This window comes from Lemur catta, chromosome 10 (assembly GCF_020740605.2).
Source record: "Lemur catta isolate mLemCat1 chromosome 10, mLemCat1.pri, whole genome shotgun sequence".
NCBI classification, from domain to species: Eukaryota; Metazoa; Chordata; class Mammalia; order Primates; family Lemuridae; genus Lemur; species Lemur catta.
In genome coordinates, this window is record NC_059137.1 from 11,643,526 (window position 1) to 11,665,090 (window position 21,565).

The 21,565-nt window shown below is 38.5% G+C and overlaps 3 protein-coding genes across 4 annotated transcripts in view; 2 read left to right on the top strand and 1 right to left on the bottom strand.

The window, feature by feature from the left end:
* RABGAP1 (RAB GTPase activating protein 1) overlaps nt 1-527 on the bottom strand; it is a 153,508-nt gene extending 152,981 nt beyond the window's left edge. For both annotated transcript variants that reach the window (XM_045563820.1, XM_045563818.1), the window contains exon 1: nt 321-527. The gene's annotated coding sequence lies outside the window, so the exon portion shown is untranslated. The remainder of the gene's footprint in view (nt 1-320) is intronic.
* Nucleotides 528-607: 80 nt separating this feature from the next.
* Nucleotides 608-14,957, top strand: ZBTB26 (zinc finger and BTB domain containing 26). The gene is made up of 2 exons (XM_045562440.1): nt 608-760; nt 10,552-14,957. Exon 2 carries the CDS (start codon nt 10,562-10,564, stop codon nt 11,885-11,887), a length of 1,326 nt encoding a protein of 441 aa, XP_045418396.1. The 5' UTR covers nt 608-760; nt 10,552-10,561; the 3' UTR covers nt 11,888-14,957.
* Nucleotides 14,958-15,673: 716 nt separating this feature from the next.
* On the top strand, nt 15,674-21,293 carry ZBTB6 (zinc finger and BTB domain containing 6). The gene is made up of 2 exons (XM_045562442.1): nt 15,674-16,027; nt 17,235-21,293. The coding sequence occupies exon 2, from the start codon at nt 17,244-17,246 to the stop codon at nt 18,516-18,518; it is 1,275 nt and encodes a 424-aa protein (XP_045418398.1). The 5' UTR covers nt 15,674-16,027; nt 17,235-17,243; the 3' UTR covers nt 18,519-21,293.
* Nucleotides 21,294-21,565: the final 272 nt, after the last annotated feature.

Sequence of the window (21,565 nt, forward strand, 5' to 3'; positions counted from 1 at the left end):
AAGCAGAGCAGGTCTACAGATGAACTTAAGATAATTAAAAGGTATGTTAACATTAAGACAACCAAATGGAGATGTCTTCTGCGCAGCTAGCTCCGGAGCTCAGGAGAGTCGTCTGGGCTGGCGGGAGAAATTTGTGAATGGTCGGTCAGCACAGTGGTAAGTCATGGGAAGGCAAGAGATTGCCCAGTTAATGAGTATTAAGGAAGAAGAGCCCCAAGGCAAGATCCCTGAGAAAACCAACCCAATGCAGGAAATACGCTGCTTTCTGATTTCCGGACTCGAGCGCGGCGAGTCCACATTTTTAGGCTGGATGGACTTACCAAGGCTGAAGCGCAGAGGCGCCCTTCAGGCCCACACAGGCAGCTGACCGTCGAGGCCCAATTCGAAACCAGGCGGTCAGGAGGGGGCCTGGGGCAGCTGGTCCTTGCGAAAGACACAGGCCCTGCGCCGCTGACCCTAAAGGGCCATAGCGCCTCGGGATACCAGGCAGGAACGGTAGCGCCAAGAGTCCTGGGCATTCCGTTCGCGCCCCGCCTACAATGCGGAAAGTCCCTCGCGGGGCCCCGTTGTCCTCCGAGCCTTCCGATTGGAGGAGAGGACCATGGGACCTGGAAGTTGTCTTTGTCCGGCCAAGGCTGCCCTTCCGGTTCCGTTGGGTCCCCCTTTGGCTCGGGTTCCCTGCCCCTCCCCCTTCCCGGAGCCCCGAGGGGCCGGAGCTCCTGGCGTTGCAGGATCCTGACGGCGGCCTTCCCTTGGGTCTGTAAGTGCAGAGGCAGCCGAAGCGCCGGGCTGGGGTGTGGGGTCTCTCAAAATGGAGCCCCCTTGGGGCCCTGGATTGGCTGGGACCTGCACTGGGATGGGGGCCGAGGGGCTGGCCTAGGCCCCGGGGGACTTGAAGAACCCCTGGCCTGGCCCATGCTGCGCCCCGCCCCTTTCTCTTCACTGCAACTGAAGTGGGGATCCTGAGGATACCCAGGGACCGCCTCCTGGGATCCCAGTCGAGGGCCCAGCAGTTGGCTTGTAAGCCGGACTCTAGCAACTTCTAGGAAGTGCCAGAGCTGAGGCCCCTGAGAAAATGAGCCTCGGGAGCCAACCCAAGGCAAGGCCTTCCATGCCAGATCCGCGAGAATCACTATGAATGCTAGGTTACTCTTTTGCTGGGGTTTCCCCCGCTTCAGCCACTGGTCACAGCACCTTTTATAATTACTGGTGCTAGTAAAGGCACTGGGGATTCGTATCGTTAAAATTTTCAGGGTCAAGGTTGGGAGTCAGATATAAATAAATAAGTGCTCCTGCAACGTATATAATCAGTCGTATGTGTATGAACTGCTCAAGGGGCAGATGCTGGGAAGACTTTAGAAAGAAAGTGACGTCTGATTTATACTTCTTGGCGAGGATAAGGTGTTGAAGAGCTTTTCAGGAGAAGGAACAGTTGCAATGAAGAAGTGACTGAACATACTTGTGTGGGAAGAGGAGGAAATGGCGGGGGGAGACCTCCTGTTCACAGGATGGGATATGAGGCTGAGAAAATAGACTGAAGTCCAGATAGAGAAGGATTTAATCCTAAAGGACATGGATAGTTTTTTGAAGAATTTTGAGTAGGAGACTGATGGTCAGGTTTGCACTGCAGAAAGTCATTTTGTTCTCTAGAAAGCCTATAGAAAAGGAAATTCTGTTAACTGGATCTGGACTCTTTAGCTAAAGGCTAAGAATTCTTACTGGAGATTCTTTTGAAGGGGTAATGGAACCAACCTGATGAGAGGCAATGAAGTCTTGAAATACAGTTATGACAGTGTTATTGGAAAGAAGGCAAGTATGCTGAAGATAATTATGTCAAGACTCCATAATTAATTGTATGCTGAAAGAGTAAGAGGTACCAAATCTAATTCTTAGGTTTTAGGCATTTGGCATTTGAAAAATGATGATGCCATTATCAGAAATAAAATCATAAGCTTAGTGTAGATTACAAGATCATTTTTTGGACAAGCTGAATTAATGGTCTAATGGGATAGCTACATAGATCTGTCCAGCACAGAGTTGGAAATGCAAATCTGTAGCTGAACCTAAACCTTATGGCTAGAGGCAAAGGTTAAGCCATGAGAATAGTGGGAATAGCTTGCATCAGGAAGGAAATATTGAGAAGGATGAAAATCTGGGTGGTATTGGTTGCATTTACGAAGCATAAAGAGGAATTGGAGCTAGTAGTAGTCAGTAGAGTAGCAGAGACAGAGGTAGGAGATCAAGTGTAAGAGTGCAGGGTTCCAGCTACCAAGACCCAGAAATCAAGAGAATTTTGAGGAGCTGGATCAATTCATGCAGAGCATATGGGGAATGAGGGAAAAAAAGATTGCATTTCTTTATGAAGAGGTCATTGGTGATGCTTTAAAAAAAAATTTTAGTAGACTAATGAGGTGATGATGTATGAAATATTAGGCACCTCAACTGGTTTGGTGTTAAATGGGAATGAGAAAATGACACATATGAAGGATTTCACAAAGAAAATTGACAGTCTTCATTTGTTTACCTAACACATGTGTATAGAACACATATCAGACACTATTCTAAACTCTTTAAAAAATTAACTCATTTAATTTTCCATAACAACCCTATGATGTAATTTACTTTTTTTTTTTTTTTTGAGACAGAGTGTCACTCTGTTGCCAAGGCTAGAGTGCTGTGGTGTCAGCCTAGCTCACAGCAACCTCAAATGCCTGGGCTCAAGCAATCCTTCTCCCTCAGCCTCCCCAGTGGGTGGAACTACAGGTGTGCACCACTATGGCTGGCTAATTTTCTCTATTTTTAGTTGCCTGGCTAATTTTTTTCTATTTTTAGTAGAGACAGGGTCTCACTCCTGGTCAAGCTGGTCTCGAACTCCTGACCTCAAACGATCTTCCCGCCTTGGCCTCCCAGAGTGCTAGGATTACAGGCGTGAGCCACTGTGCTTGGCCAGTAACCTACTATTGATAGATAGGAAAACTGAAGCACTGTGGTTCAAGGTCACACAACTAGTAAGTTGTTGAGCAGAGTTTTGATCCTAGGAAATATAGCTCCAGATTCCATAGTTTTACCCATTTGCACTATGCAGTAACTGAATATCGGAGTCAAAGGAGTGGGAAAAATTGAAGCAAAGATAGGCTCATTGTTAAAAATGGAGAGGCTTGGAAAGGAGACCCAGGTGGAGAAGAAGGTAGGTAATGGATTTATGCATGTGTTATACATTTCATTTTTATTTATTTCTTCCTATCTTAAGTCCTTTTCCACTCTGTGTCAATTTAGGTAAATTTCTTCCACTCTCATGCTTTCATTTATCACTTACCACTTATAATCAGGTCGCCTCTTCAGTTTCAGACCCATATGTACCCAGCTAATGGATCTTCACCTTGACGTCAATAAGGCTTCTCTGGCTCAACATTTTTAAGACCAGACTCATGATCATCCCTTCCAATATTCCCTAGCTTATTGAATGATACTCAGTCAAAGATACCCAGTCCCTCAAACCAAATATCTTGGAGTCATCGTGACCCTTCCTCTCATGTTCCCCACCTTGATCACCAAGTTTGTCAGTTCTTTGTTTGAAATGTCTCTCCAATCTGCTTTCTTCATCCATATTATCATTGTCTCTATTTAGGCCCACAGCATTTCTGTCTTGATCTGTTAGAGTAATAGCATAGTAAAAGGTTTTTCTGCCTCCTTGTTCACTATTCTCCAAGCCATTCTCCATAGTTTGTTTTTTGGTTGTTTTTTTTTTTTTAACTTACTGAGTTTTAGACAGTGCAAGAGATTAGGCATCATGCATTTCAAGGGGACTGGGATTTAGTAATTCTTAACATAGGTAATAAAACATTGAGTGGCCAGACAGGCTTTCTGAGGAAGTAAGCCTTGAAAAAAAATAACAAAAAGTCAACAACTGAGCTTTTAAAGATATACTTCCCCTTATACAATTTAATGAAACCTTGAGGAACAGGCCAGCAAAACAGTGAGATCATAGTTAATAACTTGCCTATTTCTGTACAACAGTTTAAAAACAATAAACTAGATCTATATTTGTAAATATAAATAGCTCTCAAAAACAATAAGTGGGGAAAAAAGTAAGTTGCAAAACAATATGTATAGTTTATATATAAGAAACATAAGTTTATATTTTCTGTAGCTAGGCATGTAGAAATATTATTCTTAAAATGGGGAGAGGGAGAGTTAGGAAGGATCAACTTAAACTGAAGACTGAGTAGTAGACAGTTGGGAAAGGGAATTTCATGTACAATGTTTAAAAATGTTCCAAGAAATATGTATTTCTGTATATATTACTTACAATTAATTAAAAGTCAAAACAAAACAAAAGAGTAAGAACTTTCAGAATGTAGCGTCATGAAAGCTAACTGAGAGAAGAAAAAGATTGAGGTTTATAAGAGAAAGGCACTAGTATAATAAAACCTCTTTGAAAAAAGGGCATATGATGTTTATGGGGGACAAAGTTTTCCAAATAATTGTGAGAGCTAAGTTGAAAGATAAGAGCATTTTTATTAGGTAGATGAGGAAGCAGACTGATAGGTAGCTTAGGAGTTTATTATACAGATAGAAAAGTTTTTCTTATCATTAGTTATTAGAGGCATTTGAGATAAGAAACTGTTTTCTCAGGCCTGGCACAGTGGCTCACAACTGTAATCCCAGCACTCCGGGAAGCCAAGGCAGGGAGATCGCTTGAGGCCAGGAGTTTGAGAACAGCCTGGGTGATGTAACAAGACCCCATCTCCAAAAAAAATTTTACAATAGCTGGGCATGGTGGCATGCATCTGTAGTCCTAGCCACTCAGGAGTCTGAAGCAGGAGGATTGCTTGAGCCCAGGAGTTCAAAGCTGTAGTGAACTATGATCATGCCATTGCACTCCAGCCTAGGTGACAGAACAAGACCTTGCTTCTAAAAAATAAAATAAAATATTTTCTCACTGCCCATAGTGTAGCAATGAATGAATGTTGTCCACCATAGTAAATTCACTAGTCATTCCTTTTTGATTACTCTTGTGTGAACAAATGGAAAATTTCAAATCTGTTATAATTATGGACGAATTATGTAAATACAAATGAGAAAGTGATTGTGACAATATTCTCATTGCATTGATGTTTGAGAAATGGTCATTCAAAACTTGTTAATAGAAACTCAGTAGTATTCAAATTTAATCTCAATAACTCAGGTAATAAATAGATAATAATGACCTGAGTCATGGCAATGACAATTAAGAATGGAGAGGGAGAATTTGGGGATCATTCTTAGGAAAGAATGAACAGAATGTGGTGACCACATTTCTATTCTACCTGATCAGTTCTTTACTTTCTTACGTTATAAGAACCTCTGCTAAAATCTAGAATTATGTGAGTGATTTTTGTGAATATTATGCACAATTACTACCATGCTTAGAAGTTACCTATAGTTGGGGATTCTGCAATAAAATATGTTCATAATTTTTATTCTCTGCTTTATTTGAAGATGCTATTAAGTTTCAGTCTACAAAGATAAATACACAAAAGATGGAAAATAACAAAGTTAAAACAGATAAGAACGGAAAATATAATAAGGAAAAGGGCATAAAATGCAATCAGGAATATCAGTAATGCATAAATTCTTGCCATTCAAGTACTCTATACTTGGTACAAATTTGGCTTTAAGTTGTACTTTTTGTTTTTAAACATAAATCTTTAATTGAAACATAACTAAAATATACAAAAATATATATGTTTTTCTTGGCCTGTGTTTGAGATACTCAATATGGGAGGAGGGAAATCTGAACTGTTAAACAATTAATATAATATTATCCTTTTTTTTTTTTGTTGAGACAGAGTCTCGCTCTGTTGCCCGGGCTAGAGTGAGTGCCATGGCGTCAGCCTAGCTCACAGCAACCTCAGACTCCTGGGCTTAAGCAATCCTGCCTCAGCCTCCCAAGTAGCTGGGACTACAGGCATGTGCCACCATGCCCGGCTAATTTTTTCTGTATATATTTTTAGCTGCCCAGATAATTTCTTTCTATTTTTTAGTAGAGACGGGGTCTTGCTCTTGCTCAGGCTGGTCTCCAACCCCTGAACTCAAACAATCCGCCCGCCTCGGCCTCCCAGAGTGCTAGGATTACAGGCGTGAGCCACCGCGCCTGGCCAATATTATCCTTAAGATAAAATTTACCTAGCCTAGTTGTTTCATACATGGATTTTGGCATTATGCAGACCTCTATTAGGTTCAGCAAGTTTGAATTTTCTCACGTGCAAAATGGGAGAAAATGACAGTACATACAATACCTATAGAGATTTTTCAGGATTAAATTGGGTTAATTCAGGTAAAGCATTTAGCACTACACCTGAAATGTAGCAAGGACTCATTAAAGAATATGTATCATTTCTCTCTTTCTCTCTCTTTTTTTGAGATGGAGGTCTCACTGTGTTGCCCAGGCTAGAGTACAGTGGCATCATCATAGCTCACTACAACCTCAAACTCCTAGGCTCAAGCAATCCTCCTGTCTCAGCCTCCCTAGTAGCTAGGACTACAGGCATGCACCACCATGCCTGGTTAATTTTTCTATTTTTTGTAGAGATAGAGTGTTGGTATATTGCTCAGGCTGGTCTTGAACTCCTGGCCTCTAGCAATCCTCCTGCCTTGGCCTCCCAAAGTGCTGCGATTACAGGTGAAGCCACCATGCCTGGCCTCATTTCTCTTATTTTTAAATAAACTTAAGCCAGTTCATAAGAAAAACAGTGACTCTTTTTTTTTTTTTTGTGGAAATGGAGTCTCGCTATGTTGGCCCCAGGTTCAAGCCATCTCAAACTCCTAGGCTCAAGCAATCCTCTTGCCTCAGCCTGCCTAGTAGCTGGGATTATAGGCACAGGGCACCATGCCCATCTTTCCTTTTTATTTTAACTATTTTTTAAAAAGTAAAAGAACAAAAGTGTTTGTTTAAAATTTGGTTTAATATTGTCAAAACTATTTTGGAAACAAACCCTAGAAAGAGATTTTCCTACAGGTACTTAAAAGAGGGTATTGTGATAATGAAGAGCAACTCTACCATATCCTAATAATAATTTCATGGAGAATATTAAGAATTCATTATTCTGGTTTTTGTTGAATGAGCTATGTAAAGTGTAACGAATAGTTGGTCCTTGCCCTCAAATAACTTATCACTTTATTGGAAAGGGAAACCAGTGGCAGGAAACAATTAATGGACAAATTGCGTGGCCTGGAAATAAGAGTTTATTAAAGGGAGACAATAGAGTGGGCTGACACATGCTAAGGAAAACTTCTTAAAAAAACCAGAATACATTTTTCTAACATGCTTTGACTACAGCAAACAGATCAAAGCAAACACTTTACTGGGATATCTGTTTGGCTACTCCTGTTAAGTTTTTGAGAACTGATGGATAAGGTAGTACAGTCACGCGTTGCTTAATGACAGGGATGCATCCTGAGAAATGCGTTGTTTGGTGATTTGCTCATTGTGTGAAAGTTATAGGGTGTACTTATACAAACCTATGTGGTATAGCTTACTATATACATAAGCTATGTGGTATAGCCAGTTGCTCTTAGGCTGTAAACGTGTACAGCATGTTAGTGTCCTGAATACTGTAAGCAATTATATTACAATGGTAAGTATTTGTGTATCTAAATAGATGTAAATACAGAAAAGGTACAGTAAAGATCCAGTATTATAATCTTACGGTACCACCGTCTTATATTCGGTTTGTTGTCGATTGACCACAACATTGTTATGCGGCACCATAAGTGAAACCATACTCCAGCTCCTCATCTTTAGGGCATCAAGGAACAATTGTCTCTGAGGATAGTTGTCTAAGGCATTGTGAGTACTGTCATAATATAGGTAGAAGCAATTAATGCCCATTTTTTGGTGTGAGTAGGAAAAGACTGACCTGAGGGTATCATGATTAGTTTTAATGCATTCAAGACCAGCTAAACTCTATAATACCACTTTTCTTTGGCCAGTCAAAACAAGTCATTTTTATAACTTGTTGTAAATTGCAACATTCACTTCTCCAGTTCCAGAATGAATATTTGAAGCTACTGCAATTGCTAAAACCAATGAATGATAATTTTACTGCTTTAAATTACTGATATATTCCCTGTATCTTCTAGATTTTCCCTTATATTTGATACTATCTTTTCTGTGATGTTACATTTGATTCTCTACATCCCTCCTGTCACAATATAGTTTTTATATTTTTTGTGATTATTTATTATATGTACATTCAGAATGTCATATAAGCAAAAGCTTATATTTCATGTATATTTCTGTTAATATACCTGTGCCATATCAGTTCCTCCTAAATTTCACCTCTTTCAATGACATTCTCATTCAGCTGAACTCCTAAGTTTAGAATCTTTACAAATTTCTTTTATTCATTCTCTATATCCAGTTGGTTACCAAGTTCTTTGAAATATCTTTTGTTATTTTTCCTTGCTCCTTATTCCCATTTTTACTCCTTTCTAGGCCCTCGTGGTCTCAGACCCATAATGCTTCTGCAACACTAAGCTGGTTTTCCTAACAGCAATTCTTCCTTCTTGCCACTATCAAACTAATCCTGTAGGTTCACCTAATACAGACTGAGCACCTGCTGTGTGTTTAGTGCAAGATTAGATGATGGGAATATATACCAGTTTGAACAGAAGAGTGTTTGGCCAGTAATGGGACAAGCAGTGTGGCTGCAATAAGAAGAATTCAAAGCAAAAGGGAAGAATATTTTGCCTTAGAAGATGCAAGTTCTCAGCATTAGCCCTATTGAATAGGGTTCTAATACCTCTAATACTATGAAACTTTCAGTTTGGAGCGGAAGGAATAGTATTTAATAAAGTGTCTTGAGTGTTATGATAGAAGTACTATACTGTGGGCCCAGTAGTGACAACTCTTCTGCTCTAAGTGGTCAGGGAAGGCCTCTCAGAGGAAATAAAGGAGTCAGAATTGGCTAGAATGTAGTGTTCTAAACTGAGAAAACAAGCATGACAAGGTCTGGAGTCAGTACAATGCTGTCATGTACCAGGTACTGAAGAATAAAAATCAAATCTGGACTCTGCCATCAGGAGATGATATTCTATGATCATTTGTAAGTCAGTGTTACAGAAGTTAAGATTATAAAGATTGGGCTTCAAGGTTCAGATGTGAGTACTAGAAGAAGCTGGTTGTCTCATCTTTCTCTGAACTAAGGGGTTGATGAGTGCACAAAATTCAAAGTGAAATTCTTGATCCACTGATATTGTAGAACTCTGTCTCAAAGATAGACCTGATATACCTACTGATCTCATAGAAGACTGGTATATAAACAGAGAATGCCAATTTATTATTTTTGGAATGACTAGCTGACTGGAATTATGTTAGCGTGGCTAATTCATCCCTCTCCTTTAGAGAGACACATGGGAAGCCAAATTATGAGAAAATCATTTGGAGAGTATGGAATCAGAACATGGAGACTTTCTACAAACGAATTGGTATATAAAGGAATCAATATGCAGAGAGTTTTGGGAAAGACACCTTCTCCATTATTGAATGAGTTTTGCCAGTGTTTGACTTAATTATTATTATTAGGTTTTGTTGATTAGTTTATACCAAGGAGGTTAGTCTTCATCCAGGACACAATGGAAAGTCACTGAAGGATTTTAGGCAGGGATGAGTTATAATCAGATCTGTGTTTTTGAAAGATGATGTGGTGGTGTACAAGTTGGATTAGAGAGAATAGAAACCGAAAGCCAAGGAAACATCTGTGAATCAGTTCTAGTAGTCCACATGATGAATAATGATGGATAAGTAGGGATAAATAGGAAAGAACAGAATCTAGTAGGGATTGATTAGGTCAACATTCAGATTCCCACGTAGCTCATCTGGTTTTCTGATAGGAAGTATTTTTTAAACTTTCTATATCAAGAAATGTTCCTTGAAAGAGAGTTTAGATTTGTCCAGAATGGACAGGGTAAAGAATTGTGCCTTTGATGTGGTCCAAACATTGTCCTGTTAGGTCTGTGACTTTCATTTTATCACAAAAATATGTATATGAATAAATTCATATCAGTTTAAACAGATAAGCGTTTGGCCAGGAATTGGGCAAGCATTGTCACTGTAGTTGCTTAAAATACAAAGCAAAGGAAAGAAAAGAGTGTTTTGTCTTAGAAGAATCAGGTTTACAGTTTCACGCAAAACAATATAATTACTTGTGTTGGGATATTTTAGTTTTTGAAACCTGATAGAATTCTAATTTGAGAAGTGAAAAAATACTCTTGGACTAACTCAAGCACTGTTCTTGTATTAAATGTTAAAAAAGTTGAATGAATGCCAGGTTATTCACATTTATGCAAGTCCACTCTTTAAGTTCAATTGATAATTGATGTTTGTAAGGAGTAATTTTTAACAGCCTTTGAAAGCTATTATAGTAGCTTCCTCTTTCAAGGAAAATTTCCATTCAGACACATACAAAACAGATATGACAACACAAATTTGTTTTTGGAAGGTAAATCCAGCTTTCTTAATTGTTTAAATTTCCTTAAATTCAACCTTTTTACATTTCTGTTCTTTAGGTCTGCCAAAATGTCTGAAAGATCAGATCTCCTTCACTTCAAGTTTGAAAATTATGGAGATTCAATGTTACAAAAAATGAACAAATTAAGAGAAGAGAATAAATTTTGTGATGTTACAGTTCTCATAGATGATATTGAGGTACAGGGGCATAAAATTGTGTTTGCTGCAGGTTCCCCCTTCTTAAGAGACCAGTTTTTACTGAATGATTCCAGAGAGGTGAAAATCTCCATATTACAGAGTTCCGAAGTGGGGAGACAATTGCTCTTATCCTGTTATAGTGGTGTGCTGGAATTCCCTGAGATGGAACTGGTAAATTACTTGACTGCTGCAAGTTTTCTTCAGATGAGCCACATTGTAGAACGGTGCACGCAGGCCCTGTGGAAGTTTATAAAGCCAAAACAACCAATGGATAGTAAAGAGGGATGTGAACCACAGAGTGCTTCTCCCCAGTCAAAAGAACAGCAGGGGGATGCCAGAGGCTCCCCAAAGCAGGACTCACCTTGTATTCATCCATCTGAAGACAGTATGGATATGGAGGACAGTGATATTCAGATTGTTAAGGTAGAATCTATTGGGGATGTATCAGAGGTTAGAAGTAAGAAAGATCAGAACCAGTTTATTTCTTCTGAACCCACTGCTTTACATTCATCAGAGCCCCAGCACTCCCTGATAAATTCAACTGTGGAAAACAGAGTAAGTGAAATAGAACAAAACCATCTCCACAATTATGCCCTCTCTTATACAGGCAGTGATAACATCATCATGGCCTCAAAAGATGTCTTTGGGCCTAATATTCGAGGTGTAGACAAAGGTCTACAGTGGCATCACCAATGCCCAAAGTGTACCAGGGTGTTTCGTCACCTGGAGAACTACGCCAACCATTTAAAAATGCACAAACTCTTTATGTGTCTACTCTGCGGCAAGACTTTTACTCAGAAAGGCAACCTTCATCGACACATGCGTGTGCATGCCGGAATTAAACCTTTCCAGTGTAAAATCTGTGGGAAAACCTTTTCTCAGAAGTGTTCCTTACAGGATCATCTTAACCTTCACAGTGGAGATAAGCCCCATAAATGTAACTATTGTGATATGGTTTTTGCACATAAACCAGTTTTGAGGAAACACCTTAAACAGCTGCATGGCAAAAACAGCTTTGATAATGCCAATGAGAGAAATGTACAAGACCTCACAGTGGATTTTGATTCTTTTGCATGTACAACAGTCACAGACTCTAAAGGGTGTCAGCCACAACCTGATGCAACACAGGTCCTGGATGCAGGTAAACTGGCCCAAGCTGTCCTGAACTTAAGGAGTGATAGTACTTGTGTGAATTGAGTAGGGGCTTCATGCTCACAACTCGAACTGACTGAGAATGTGGCAATAGTCTCAGTCTTTATAGGAGTGATTTTGCTAGTTTGACTTCTCCAAAGCCTCTTTGTGGATGGTAGGGGTGAGTCAAAGCACTAGTAGACCAGGCAACTTACCACTTGGAGTGGTTTTGCCTTCCATTTGCCCTATCCCATTTTCTGTTTTGAATTATTTATCCTGTGATGTCTGTTTTCCTTTCCCAAGGAATAATTCCATTTGTCTACCTAATGTTGACTTATGTCTTTGACTGACACTATTTAGGCTTTTCACTAGGCACATTCTGAAGGTACCAATAAGTTGATAACATCACCTACTCTCCAGTAATAGATGCTAAGAGAAGTAATAATATTTTTCTTTGGTAGAAAATATACTGAGATATAAGGTGATACTGCTTTTGACCTAAAAATGTGATAGAACTTCTGGTTGCCTATTGATAATTCCTCCATGTCTGATTAATGAATGAATCTGCTTCTTACCATTTGTACTTGTCTTGGAGCTGGCTATAAAGAATTATGTTGGGTTTTTTTTGTGCTCTTCGACAGTATCATAGCCCAACTTCATTTCACTGAATTTTTCACATAGACCAGATTACAATCTTTTCAGCAACACCTACAGGCAAACAGTGAGGGATCATCATGAGGAGCATAATCAGCCAAGGATAGAAGTACGATTGTACTGTAGCACTTAATTGGGAAAGTTCCCTGGTAACACCTCCCACCAAGAGGCCAGATGCTTATAATTAATGTGCAACTTGTTGATGCTTTTGAAATCAGGATTGCTCTGGGCACATTTAAGATATGCTAAAGTATAAGGGTCTCTCTAAAAAGAGACTATTTGGGATTCTCTGAATTTTGTTTCAGAGTTTAGCTATCAGAAAGGTGAGTTTGGCCATCAGAATTTTGTCCAGCACACTGTAAGAGTCTCTGGATTTTCATTTCCTGGTCTACCTTAATTTCTAAAATGGGTGATAAAAGTTAAGTGGGACACAGAAGGCAATCAGAATTTTGCAATTAGACATTCTTAAAGGTACACTGTCCCACATTGCCGCCTTTGATAGATTGCTAATACAAAGTTAATCTTTAAATATCGGAAAACAAAACAACTATTTTTCCTCAAGCACATGTTGTACTTTAGACATAAAATTTTGAGTCATATTTGTTTCTGACCTATGAGTTAGAGTTAGATAATAGTATTAGAGTCCTTAGAGAATCTTAAGAGACCATTTATTCCACCTGGTTCACTTTAAGTTGGGGTATCCAAAGCCCAAAGATGTGGCCTGGCCAAGACTGGCCAAGAATAAATAGTGACTAAATGTGAGCTAATGTCTTCTTACTACTTCTCCCTATCCCTTGGTTTAAAGATTTAGCACATAATGAAGAATAACACAGTAGCAAAAAGTTCCCAGTTTGTTTTGCCTTTATGTTTCCCTGTTGGCTTTCTGAGATAGGCTGGCTTTTGTCAACAGAATATCACAGAGGAATTTGTTAGTTAGTTAATTTTTAGTTAGATGAATATTATATTATTCCCAAGCAAGTAACTGATTTGCTAGGTGTTGGTTAGGGAGGGAAAGGACAAGTAAGAATGATGTGGGAAGGATTCAACTGTGAAATTAATTTTGTATGGAAAACTGTTTATTAGTTACCATCAGGATTTTCTATTTTTATTTTTGAGCTATAAGAGTACTTGTACAGGTAATCCAAAAATTAGGCTTAATTTGTATAGTTAGAGGGAATTCTTAAATTGTTATAATTTGATACATTTACATGTATCATTGTCATCACATGCAAATTATTATGTGAGTCAGATTTGAGGTATAATTTGTCTTTTGTTCAAATATTTAAAGTGACAGTATAGTTGAGTGGTAAGACCAGTAGGTATCTCATGCCTAACTACACTCAGTATATTGTCTAATGATGTTTCCTAGCATTGTGATTTTTATATGATCCAGCCAAAGAGTACCAATTCTATGCAACAGTGAAATTCTACCCTGTCAACCATCCAGCGTTTTTGGTATTTTCTCTGAACATCATTTCTTCATGGGGAAATTTTAATTTGGAGTGCTTCCTTTGCTCATATTCATGTCCTGTTTTTTAATATTGGTTTGAAGACTAAAAGGCAGGGGTTCAGATAAGATTGGTCTCTTTGGTTGGAGACTATTTCTGGGTTCATTCAGTTATTCAAGAAACATTATTATAAGGACCTACTGTTGCCAGACACTGTACTAGATACTAGGATATAAAGGTAAGATTGATACAGTCCCTGCCCTCATGGAGCTTATAGTCTCATGTGGTCTTAGTGAAACAAGGTCTCAATTTGTTTTTATACTAAGAATAATAAAGAAAACTGCCTTGCTTTCTTTGATCACTTAAAATTAGCATCTTTATGGTTTTGTATCAGTAAAACTTTTAGTTCTCACCTTTTGCAAATGCAAACCACTGAAGTGATTTACAGTCTCCTCCATTTCTTGGCTGGAGAAGTGTTCTGTTTCTGTGAGACATTTTCTAATTTTGGTGAGACTTGACTTTTCTCCTTTGCTTATACGTATTTGTTAGGATTATATTGCAAAGAGGTCAAGTTACTAATATCAAGTACATTTTATAGAGGAAGATGGCTTTCAAAACTAGTCATATTCCTGTAGAGGAAAAAGATTCTTAAAACCTTAGTCATTCAGCATTTGTATTTTATGGATCCCCAGGATAACTAAAAAGGAGAGAGGACTTTCTTTACCATAGTTTGGTTTTTGAAAAAATTACTGTGTCACAGTTATTTATTTATTATTTAATTTTAAAGACAAACTCTAAACTGAAGTGGCTCTGAGGTAAATCAGATGTGATTTTAATTTGTTTTAGTTTATTAGAAGATCTATAAATGGAAGGTGACCAGTGTCACTGCTTCTAACATATTGTCCTAAACAAACCAGAACATTTTATTTCAGCTCATGAATAGCTGTTCTAAATCTGTTGTATGTTAGACATACTATGAACTACCTCTTCACTTATTATGGGGAAGTTTCCTTAATAAAAGTATGACAATTAAAGCTCTGCTGTCAGTGGTTTATTTTCTCACTCTCTCCCCTCCTGCTTTCCTTTTTCAGTGGCTTCAATATGAATCCAGGAATGCCTTCTTCGCTTGTATTCTTTATAATACGTATTAATCAGGCATACTGAGCTTGCCTTCAGAAGAAAATATGGGTTAACCAGAAATTAGTTGTTTTTAGAGTCAGTTACTTCCAGCAGAACCTGTTGACTGAGGGAGTAGAGCAACTGCTTTTAAGAATTGGTTCAGACATCCCTCCATTCTGCAAATACTTGATGCCTACTAACTGCTAGACTTCAGGAATGCAAAGATCAGTAAGCTGCTGTCTTAAATACTTATGCCTAGATGGGACACAAATAATTTCAATACAGTTGTGATAAATGCAATAATGAAGGCAGGCAAACAGATTACAGGTTCCCAAGTGGGAGCCAGCTAATTTAAGGGGCAGTTCAGGATGGCTTCAGGAATGATGTTACTTATAAACGGGTTTTTAAAAGATAAGTGGGAAGGAGGTTAGGACATGTTAGAGGATACAGCTGGGCCAAAGTTTTGAGAAGGGTAGAGTGGATTGAGTGAAGCTAAACCCAGAGGTTGGGGCCAGACCTTGATGGGGCACTAGCTATGTAATCTCGAATACAGATCGCTATGGTAATCTCTCCTTTCCTCTGTCACTTTTCAAAGTTGTGGGTGGTGCCAATAAAGAGAAGACCCGCCCCGTAATAATCCCTAAAGGCTTTCCTACGGCCCCAGCGGAGGGTACTCTGACAGACGTGCCGTAACCTAACTTCACGCCACGCCATGTTCAGGACGGCTCACGAAAGGGAAATGGCCAGTGCCGAAACTGGGACAGGAGAGACTGGGCTTGCCAGTATTCGGGCGCCTTTCTGTCATTCCAGGTGCGGGGGAAATAAGGAAGGGAGACCGTCTCAAAATGTCCTTCCGGGGCGCCCAGATGGCCCTAGTTAAGAATAAAGCTGGTTGACACCGGATGTGTTTCCTCCCAGGCTAAGTCCATCTTCCGGCCTGGGCCGCCGCTGCCGCGGAAGCCTCCACTCTTAGTTTTCTGAGTCGGTAAGTGAATGCGAAGGTGATTCGGCAGGGGGGGATGCCTGAGGAAGAGGAAGAGAAGGAGGGCTGCTGGGTGCGGACCCGGAGTGGCTAATCTCGTGCTGCAACCGCTTGGCCGACAGGGCCTTGGCCCTTGGCAGGCTTGGCTCGGGAAAAACCTGTGTGCCGAGCTGGAGGGATATTCGAGGCCACCTGGGATCCGCTTTCAGTTCAACAGATGTTCCCTGAGTTCCTTGGGCTCGTGTGGGCCCCTGTGCTCCGTGCAGTAACACTGATGAATCAGGCACCATCTCGCGGTGCTCAAGGAGCAACGGACACTCCGGGAGACGGGAGGAGGAATCATATATTAGTCTTACTTGATTTGGGCTTAAAGGAGCCAAATCACTCGCTGGAAAAAAGAACTGGAAGCGCGAGTGTAAGATATGGAAAGGTCTGTGTTCGTGTCTTTTCGTCTGGGCAATGATGAAATTTTTAATACTGAAGAAGCTTCGTGTATAAAAAAGAGATTAGAAGGAGATAAAGCTATAAAGGTAGGTTAGGTCTAAATCGTGATGGATCTCGTATTGTTTACTAAGAACATTAGGCTCTCCTGGAGGTAGAGGAGAGCAATGGAGGGTTTAAAGCAGCAGAGAGGGGATTTTTGTTTTGTTTTTAAAATAACTTTTAAAGGATATTAATTCTGGTGGCGCTCAGGAGGGTAGTTTGAAATATAGGAGAGTATGGTATCAAGGGGACCTGTTGGAAGACATTGCAGTGGTCCGGGTGAACAGGAATGAGGACCTGTTACAGTGGTAGGAGTAGGAAGTTTGGAGATTACATTAAGGTTTCTAACTGGGGATATTATGTTAAATCTTTGTGGTGATCACTGTGCTTGTTACTGGATATCCAAAATTCGTAGAGTGTTCTTGACCACAAGCCACACAAATTTAGCTAAAGAGACAAGCATAGAAACTGTTCACTACAATTCAGTGTAACATGTGCTGTAACAAAAATGCAAAATGTGCTGTGAGATCATAGAGAAATGCGTTATAATTTTCCAGGTTTTGAGATAGTGGCATAGGGGTACTCTTAATACCCAGATTAGAATTGGAGTCTTCTTTTTCCCAATTCAGGTTTGGGGTTTTTTTTGTTCAGTCATTTGTTTTCAGTATTATGACATGGGAAAGCATTCCCTATCCTTACATTAATGTTTGTGTTTTATTTTGCTTAGATTGTGACCATGGCTGCTGAATCTGATGTTCTGCACTTCCAGTTTGAACAGCAAGGAGATGTGGTCTTGCAGAAAATGAATCTCTTGAGGCAGCAGAATTTGTTTTGTGATGTATCAATTTATATTAATGACACTGAGTTCCAGGGGCACAAGGTGATTTTGGCTGCTTGCTCCACTTTTATGAGAGATCAGTTTTTACTTACACAGTCAAAACATGTCAGGATCACCATTTTGCAGAGTGCAGAAGTTGGCAGGAAATTGTTACTCTCTTGCTATACTGGAGCACTTGAAGTTAAAAGGAAAGAGCTTTTGAAATATTTGACTGCTGCCAGTTATCTTCAGATGGTTCACATAGTGGAAAAGTGCACAGAAGCTTTGTCAAAGTATCTGGAAATAGATCTTTCTATGAAAAACAACAACCAACACACTGACCTGTGTCAATCCTCTGATGCAGATGTTAAGAATGAAGAAGAAAATTCTGATAAAGACTGTGAGATAATTGAAATTTTGGAAGATAGTCCTGTAAACATAGATTTCCATGTTAAAGAAGAGGAAAGCAGTGCTTTACAGTCTACTGTAGAGAGCTTGACATCAGAGAGAAAGGAAATGAAGTCACCAGAGCTGTCTACAGTAGATATAGGTTTTAAAGACAATGAAATTTGTATCCTCCATGTAGAATCTATCAGTACAGCTGGTGTAGAAAATGGGCAGTTTTCACAGCCTTGTACCTCTTCAAAAGCCAGCATGTATTTCTCTGAAACACAGCATTCATTGATCAATTCTACAGTTGAGAGCAGAGTGACAGAAGTTCCTGGGAATCAAGGTCAGGGCATATTTTGTGAGAATACTGAAGGAAGTTATGGTACAGTGAATGAAATTCAGAATCTGGAGGAAAGTTATTCACTGAGGCACCAGTGCCCCAGGTGTCCTCGAGGTTTTCTTCATGTTGAAAACTATCTACGCCACCTTAAGATGCATAAACTGTTCTTGTGCTTACAGTGTGGGAAAACATTTACACAGAAGAAAAATCTCAACCGGCACATTCGAGGACACATGGGCATACGGCCCTTTCAGTGTACTGTGTGCTTGAAGACATTTACTGCTAAAAGCACTCTTCAGGACCACTTGAACATACACAGTGGGGATCGGCCATACAAATGCCATTGTTGTGATATGGATTTCAAGCACAAGTCTGCTCTCAAAAAGCACTTAACTTCTGTCCATGGCAGAAGCAGTGGTGAAAAACTATCTAGGCCTGATCTCAAAAGGCAAAATCTACTATAATTAGAATCACAGACTTGCTGTATAAAACTTACATCATTTTGTTAGGCAAGTCTTTTGTAGAAATCAGCGTTTGTAATATTGCATTCCCCTCCATCTTTATGTTTGTTCTTGCCTATACATGTTCTTTCTGAACATCTAACAGTTCCAAAGTTGTAGAGGCATGATAAAAAGCTGATAGGATCCTGTCTCATCTCATACGTTATATGTAAGTCCCAGTGGGATAACTAGAGAAATAGTGTTCCTCTCTTATACATTCTAGATTCTAGTGATTGAGTATCCAGCAGTATTTGCAGATTCTGATTTGGAGTCTCTAGATAATTGATTTAAGTGTAAAATCCAACCATGTAACAACTTCAGTGAATTAAGATAATAGGAAGAAAAAATAAATGTGAAAACATTATTACCTGTGACTAGTCACTAGAACAGATAGAACTAACAATATTTTTTTTAACTTTTAACCAACTGCTCTTAGATTCTAAAGTAAACACCAAGGTACCTTTTGTTTTAAACCGTAAAAGATCAATTCAGATTCAATTAAGAGTAGCAGAATTTCTTTATATTCGGTTAGTATTCCTTAAAAGTATTTTATTTCCAGGTGTTATTAATAGATATATTTTAGAAATGATTAATTGGGCCCAAGTGTCTTGATTTTACTTAATGTAGTTGGATTTAATAATTTTGTGGCCAGAAAAATTATACCATTGGCATGAAGCTGTGAAAAAAGTAGTTTTCTTAGAAATTCTAACTTTACCAAAGATATTTGTTCTATTTCCTTTTAAAAGTTTCTCTTTATTTTTTAGAGTTAACATACAGTAAAGTTGAAATTTCTTTTTGGTGTATAGTTTTATGAATTTTAACGCATGTATAGATTTGTGTACCACCACTGCAATCAGGATACAGAACAGTTCCATTACATCCCCAATGACTCTTTCATGCTGCCCCTTTGTAGTCAACCCATCCTGGCTCTAAACCCTGACAACAGTTCTCCATCCCTATAATTTTGTCTTTTCTGGAGTGTGATATAAATGGAATCTTACAATCCTTTTTGAGATGCTTTTTTCACCCAGCGTAAAAGCCTTTGAGGTTCATCCATATTTTGTGTATCAATAGTTCATTCCCTTTTTAATTTTAAATTGACGATATATATTAGTTGTAGCTATCATTGGATAGGTAGTTCAAATATAAGTAGCGCTTAATGTAATTAATTAAATTTTTTCATTTTCATTCATTTTGTGTTCACAAAAATCTTAACCATCCCTAGAGTTTTATTCGGTATTTCCAGAAAAGTGCCAAAAGCAAAACCATACTTGTGTGATTATTTTAGTGAGAGTAATATTACTAATTCACATTGTGTTCTGAGCCATAGCTTTGTAGTATCCCTGTCTACAGATAATACAAAGCTTTTGTGTTTTATTGTCATAACAAACATTAAAATATATTGCAGGGCAAATCATATTCTCTAAAACACAGGAACTGCTTTTAGTAAAGAAGCCTAACTGGATGCATCTTACTTTCAAGCTGTTCTATTCCTCCTGTACTTACTTTAGCTTTATGTAGAATTTCTACTGTACTTAATTTCTACTGAAGCTCTTCCATATTTTAAAATGTAATATACTTTGTACCATTTATAAGAATTTTGTGAAGAATCACATGTTCATTGTTATAAATGTTAAATATCCTTTTTGTGATACTTTTGTGGGAAAGGTATTCTCCATAGAGTTTTAACTCTGATGGAGACTTTAAAGAATATTCAGATATCATATTTGATGAGAAAACCAACTTTATAACCCAGGTCACTAGTTAGTTACATTGGGCAAGTCTCTTCTTGAACTTTTTAAAAAATTTATATGTAAAATAACTTTGATCTCGGTCATTTGTAAGATCATTTCCAGGTCTAAAATTCTAATTTTATATTTAATTCTTCCTGACAACAGAGAAGAGGGGAAAGCAAAAAAAGAGAGTTTTGTGTCTTCATGAACTTTGTTATTTGAGTACTCCATTGGAGACAAAATTTTTCTAAAGTATTAATAAATAGTGGGTTTGTTTCCACTGGAAAATATAGCTCAATGCTTAATTTTCTTTCCCACTGGACATAACATTGGCCATTTGTAGGTGAGAAAATATTTTCTTTTCAGAAATAGTTTACTTGTGATTGAAGTACTTTTCTTATTTTTGTTTCCTAAGATGAAACGGGGGGGGGGGGGGGGGGAGCGGGGAATGTGCATAGAAGGAGAGGGTAAAAAAATAGTTATAAACTGATTTTTTAGGAATTGGTATCTACTATCTTGGATGTTTGAAAAACAGTTTGGCTGAAACCATGTTTAAGTTTTATGTGTGCCTTGTAAGATTGTTGTAAAAATTTTTGTGAGCACTTTGAGATTTTTGCTGGGGGTAGGGGTGTTTTGTGAAAGTGATGGTTATAATTTATATTATTTATTCCTGTTCACTAGCACAGAGTGATCTCAAAACATTCCTAGGAGAGTATCTGTTTGCATGATGTGTCTGTAAACTTCATGAAAATGGAATCTTTTTAAAAATGCAGGTATGACAAAGTAAAGTGTAGAATTTTTTTGTTTAAAATGTTCACTTTTAGTTGTGTTTCTGACAGGACACAAAAATGCAGTGGTTGAATTCAGCCTCTTACTGCATTTATGTATAAAAGATCTTGAAAAGGTAGTTGTTAGTTTGTTGTAAGAGAAAATCTTTGCCCTTTTTGTGGGATGTAACTATCTTACATGTTTACATAAGAAATAATAAACTGGAGGTGGGAATGGAGAGCTTTGTGTTTTGCCTACATCTGTGAATTTTAAAGGTACAATTTCTCCTGGCTATTCATTTAACCATTAGTTCAGAAAATATTTTCTGAGTCCTTTCAGTACATACCTGTACTAGAATTTAGGTATGTAGACAAAAATTCCTGCTCTCTTGAACTTATATTCTAGTGAAGGGAGAGAAACAGTAAACAAGTAAAAATCAATGTATGTTGGATTTTAAAATGGTTTTGGAGAAAAATAAAGCAGGGATAAGGATTGCCAGGGATAGGGATG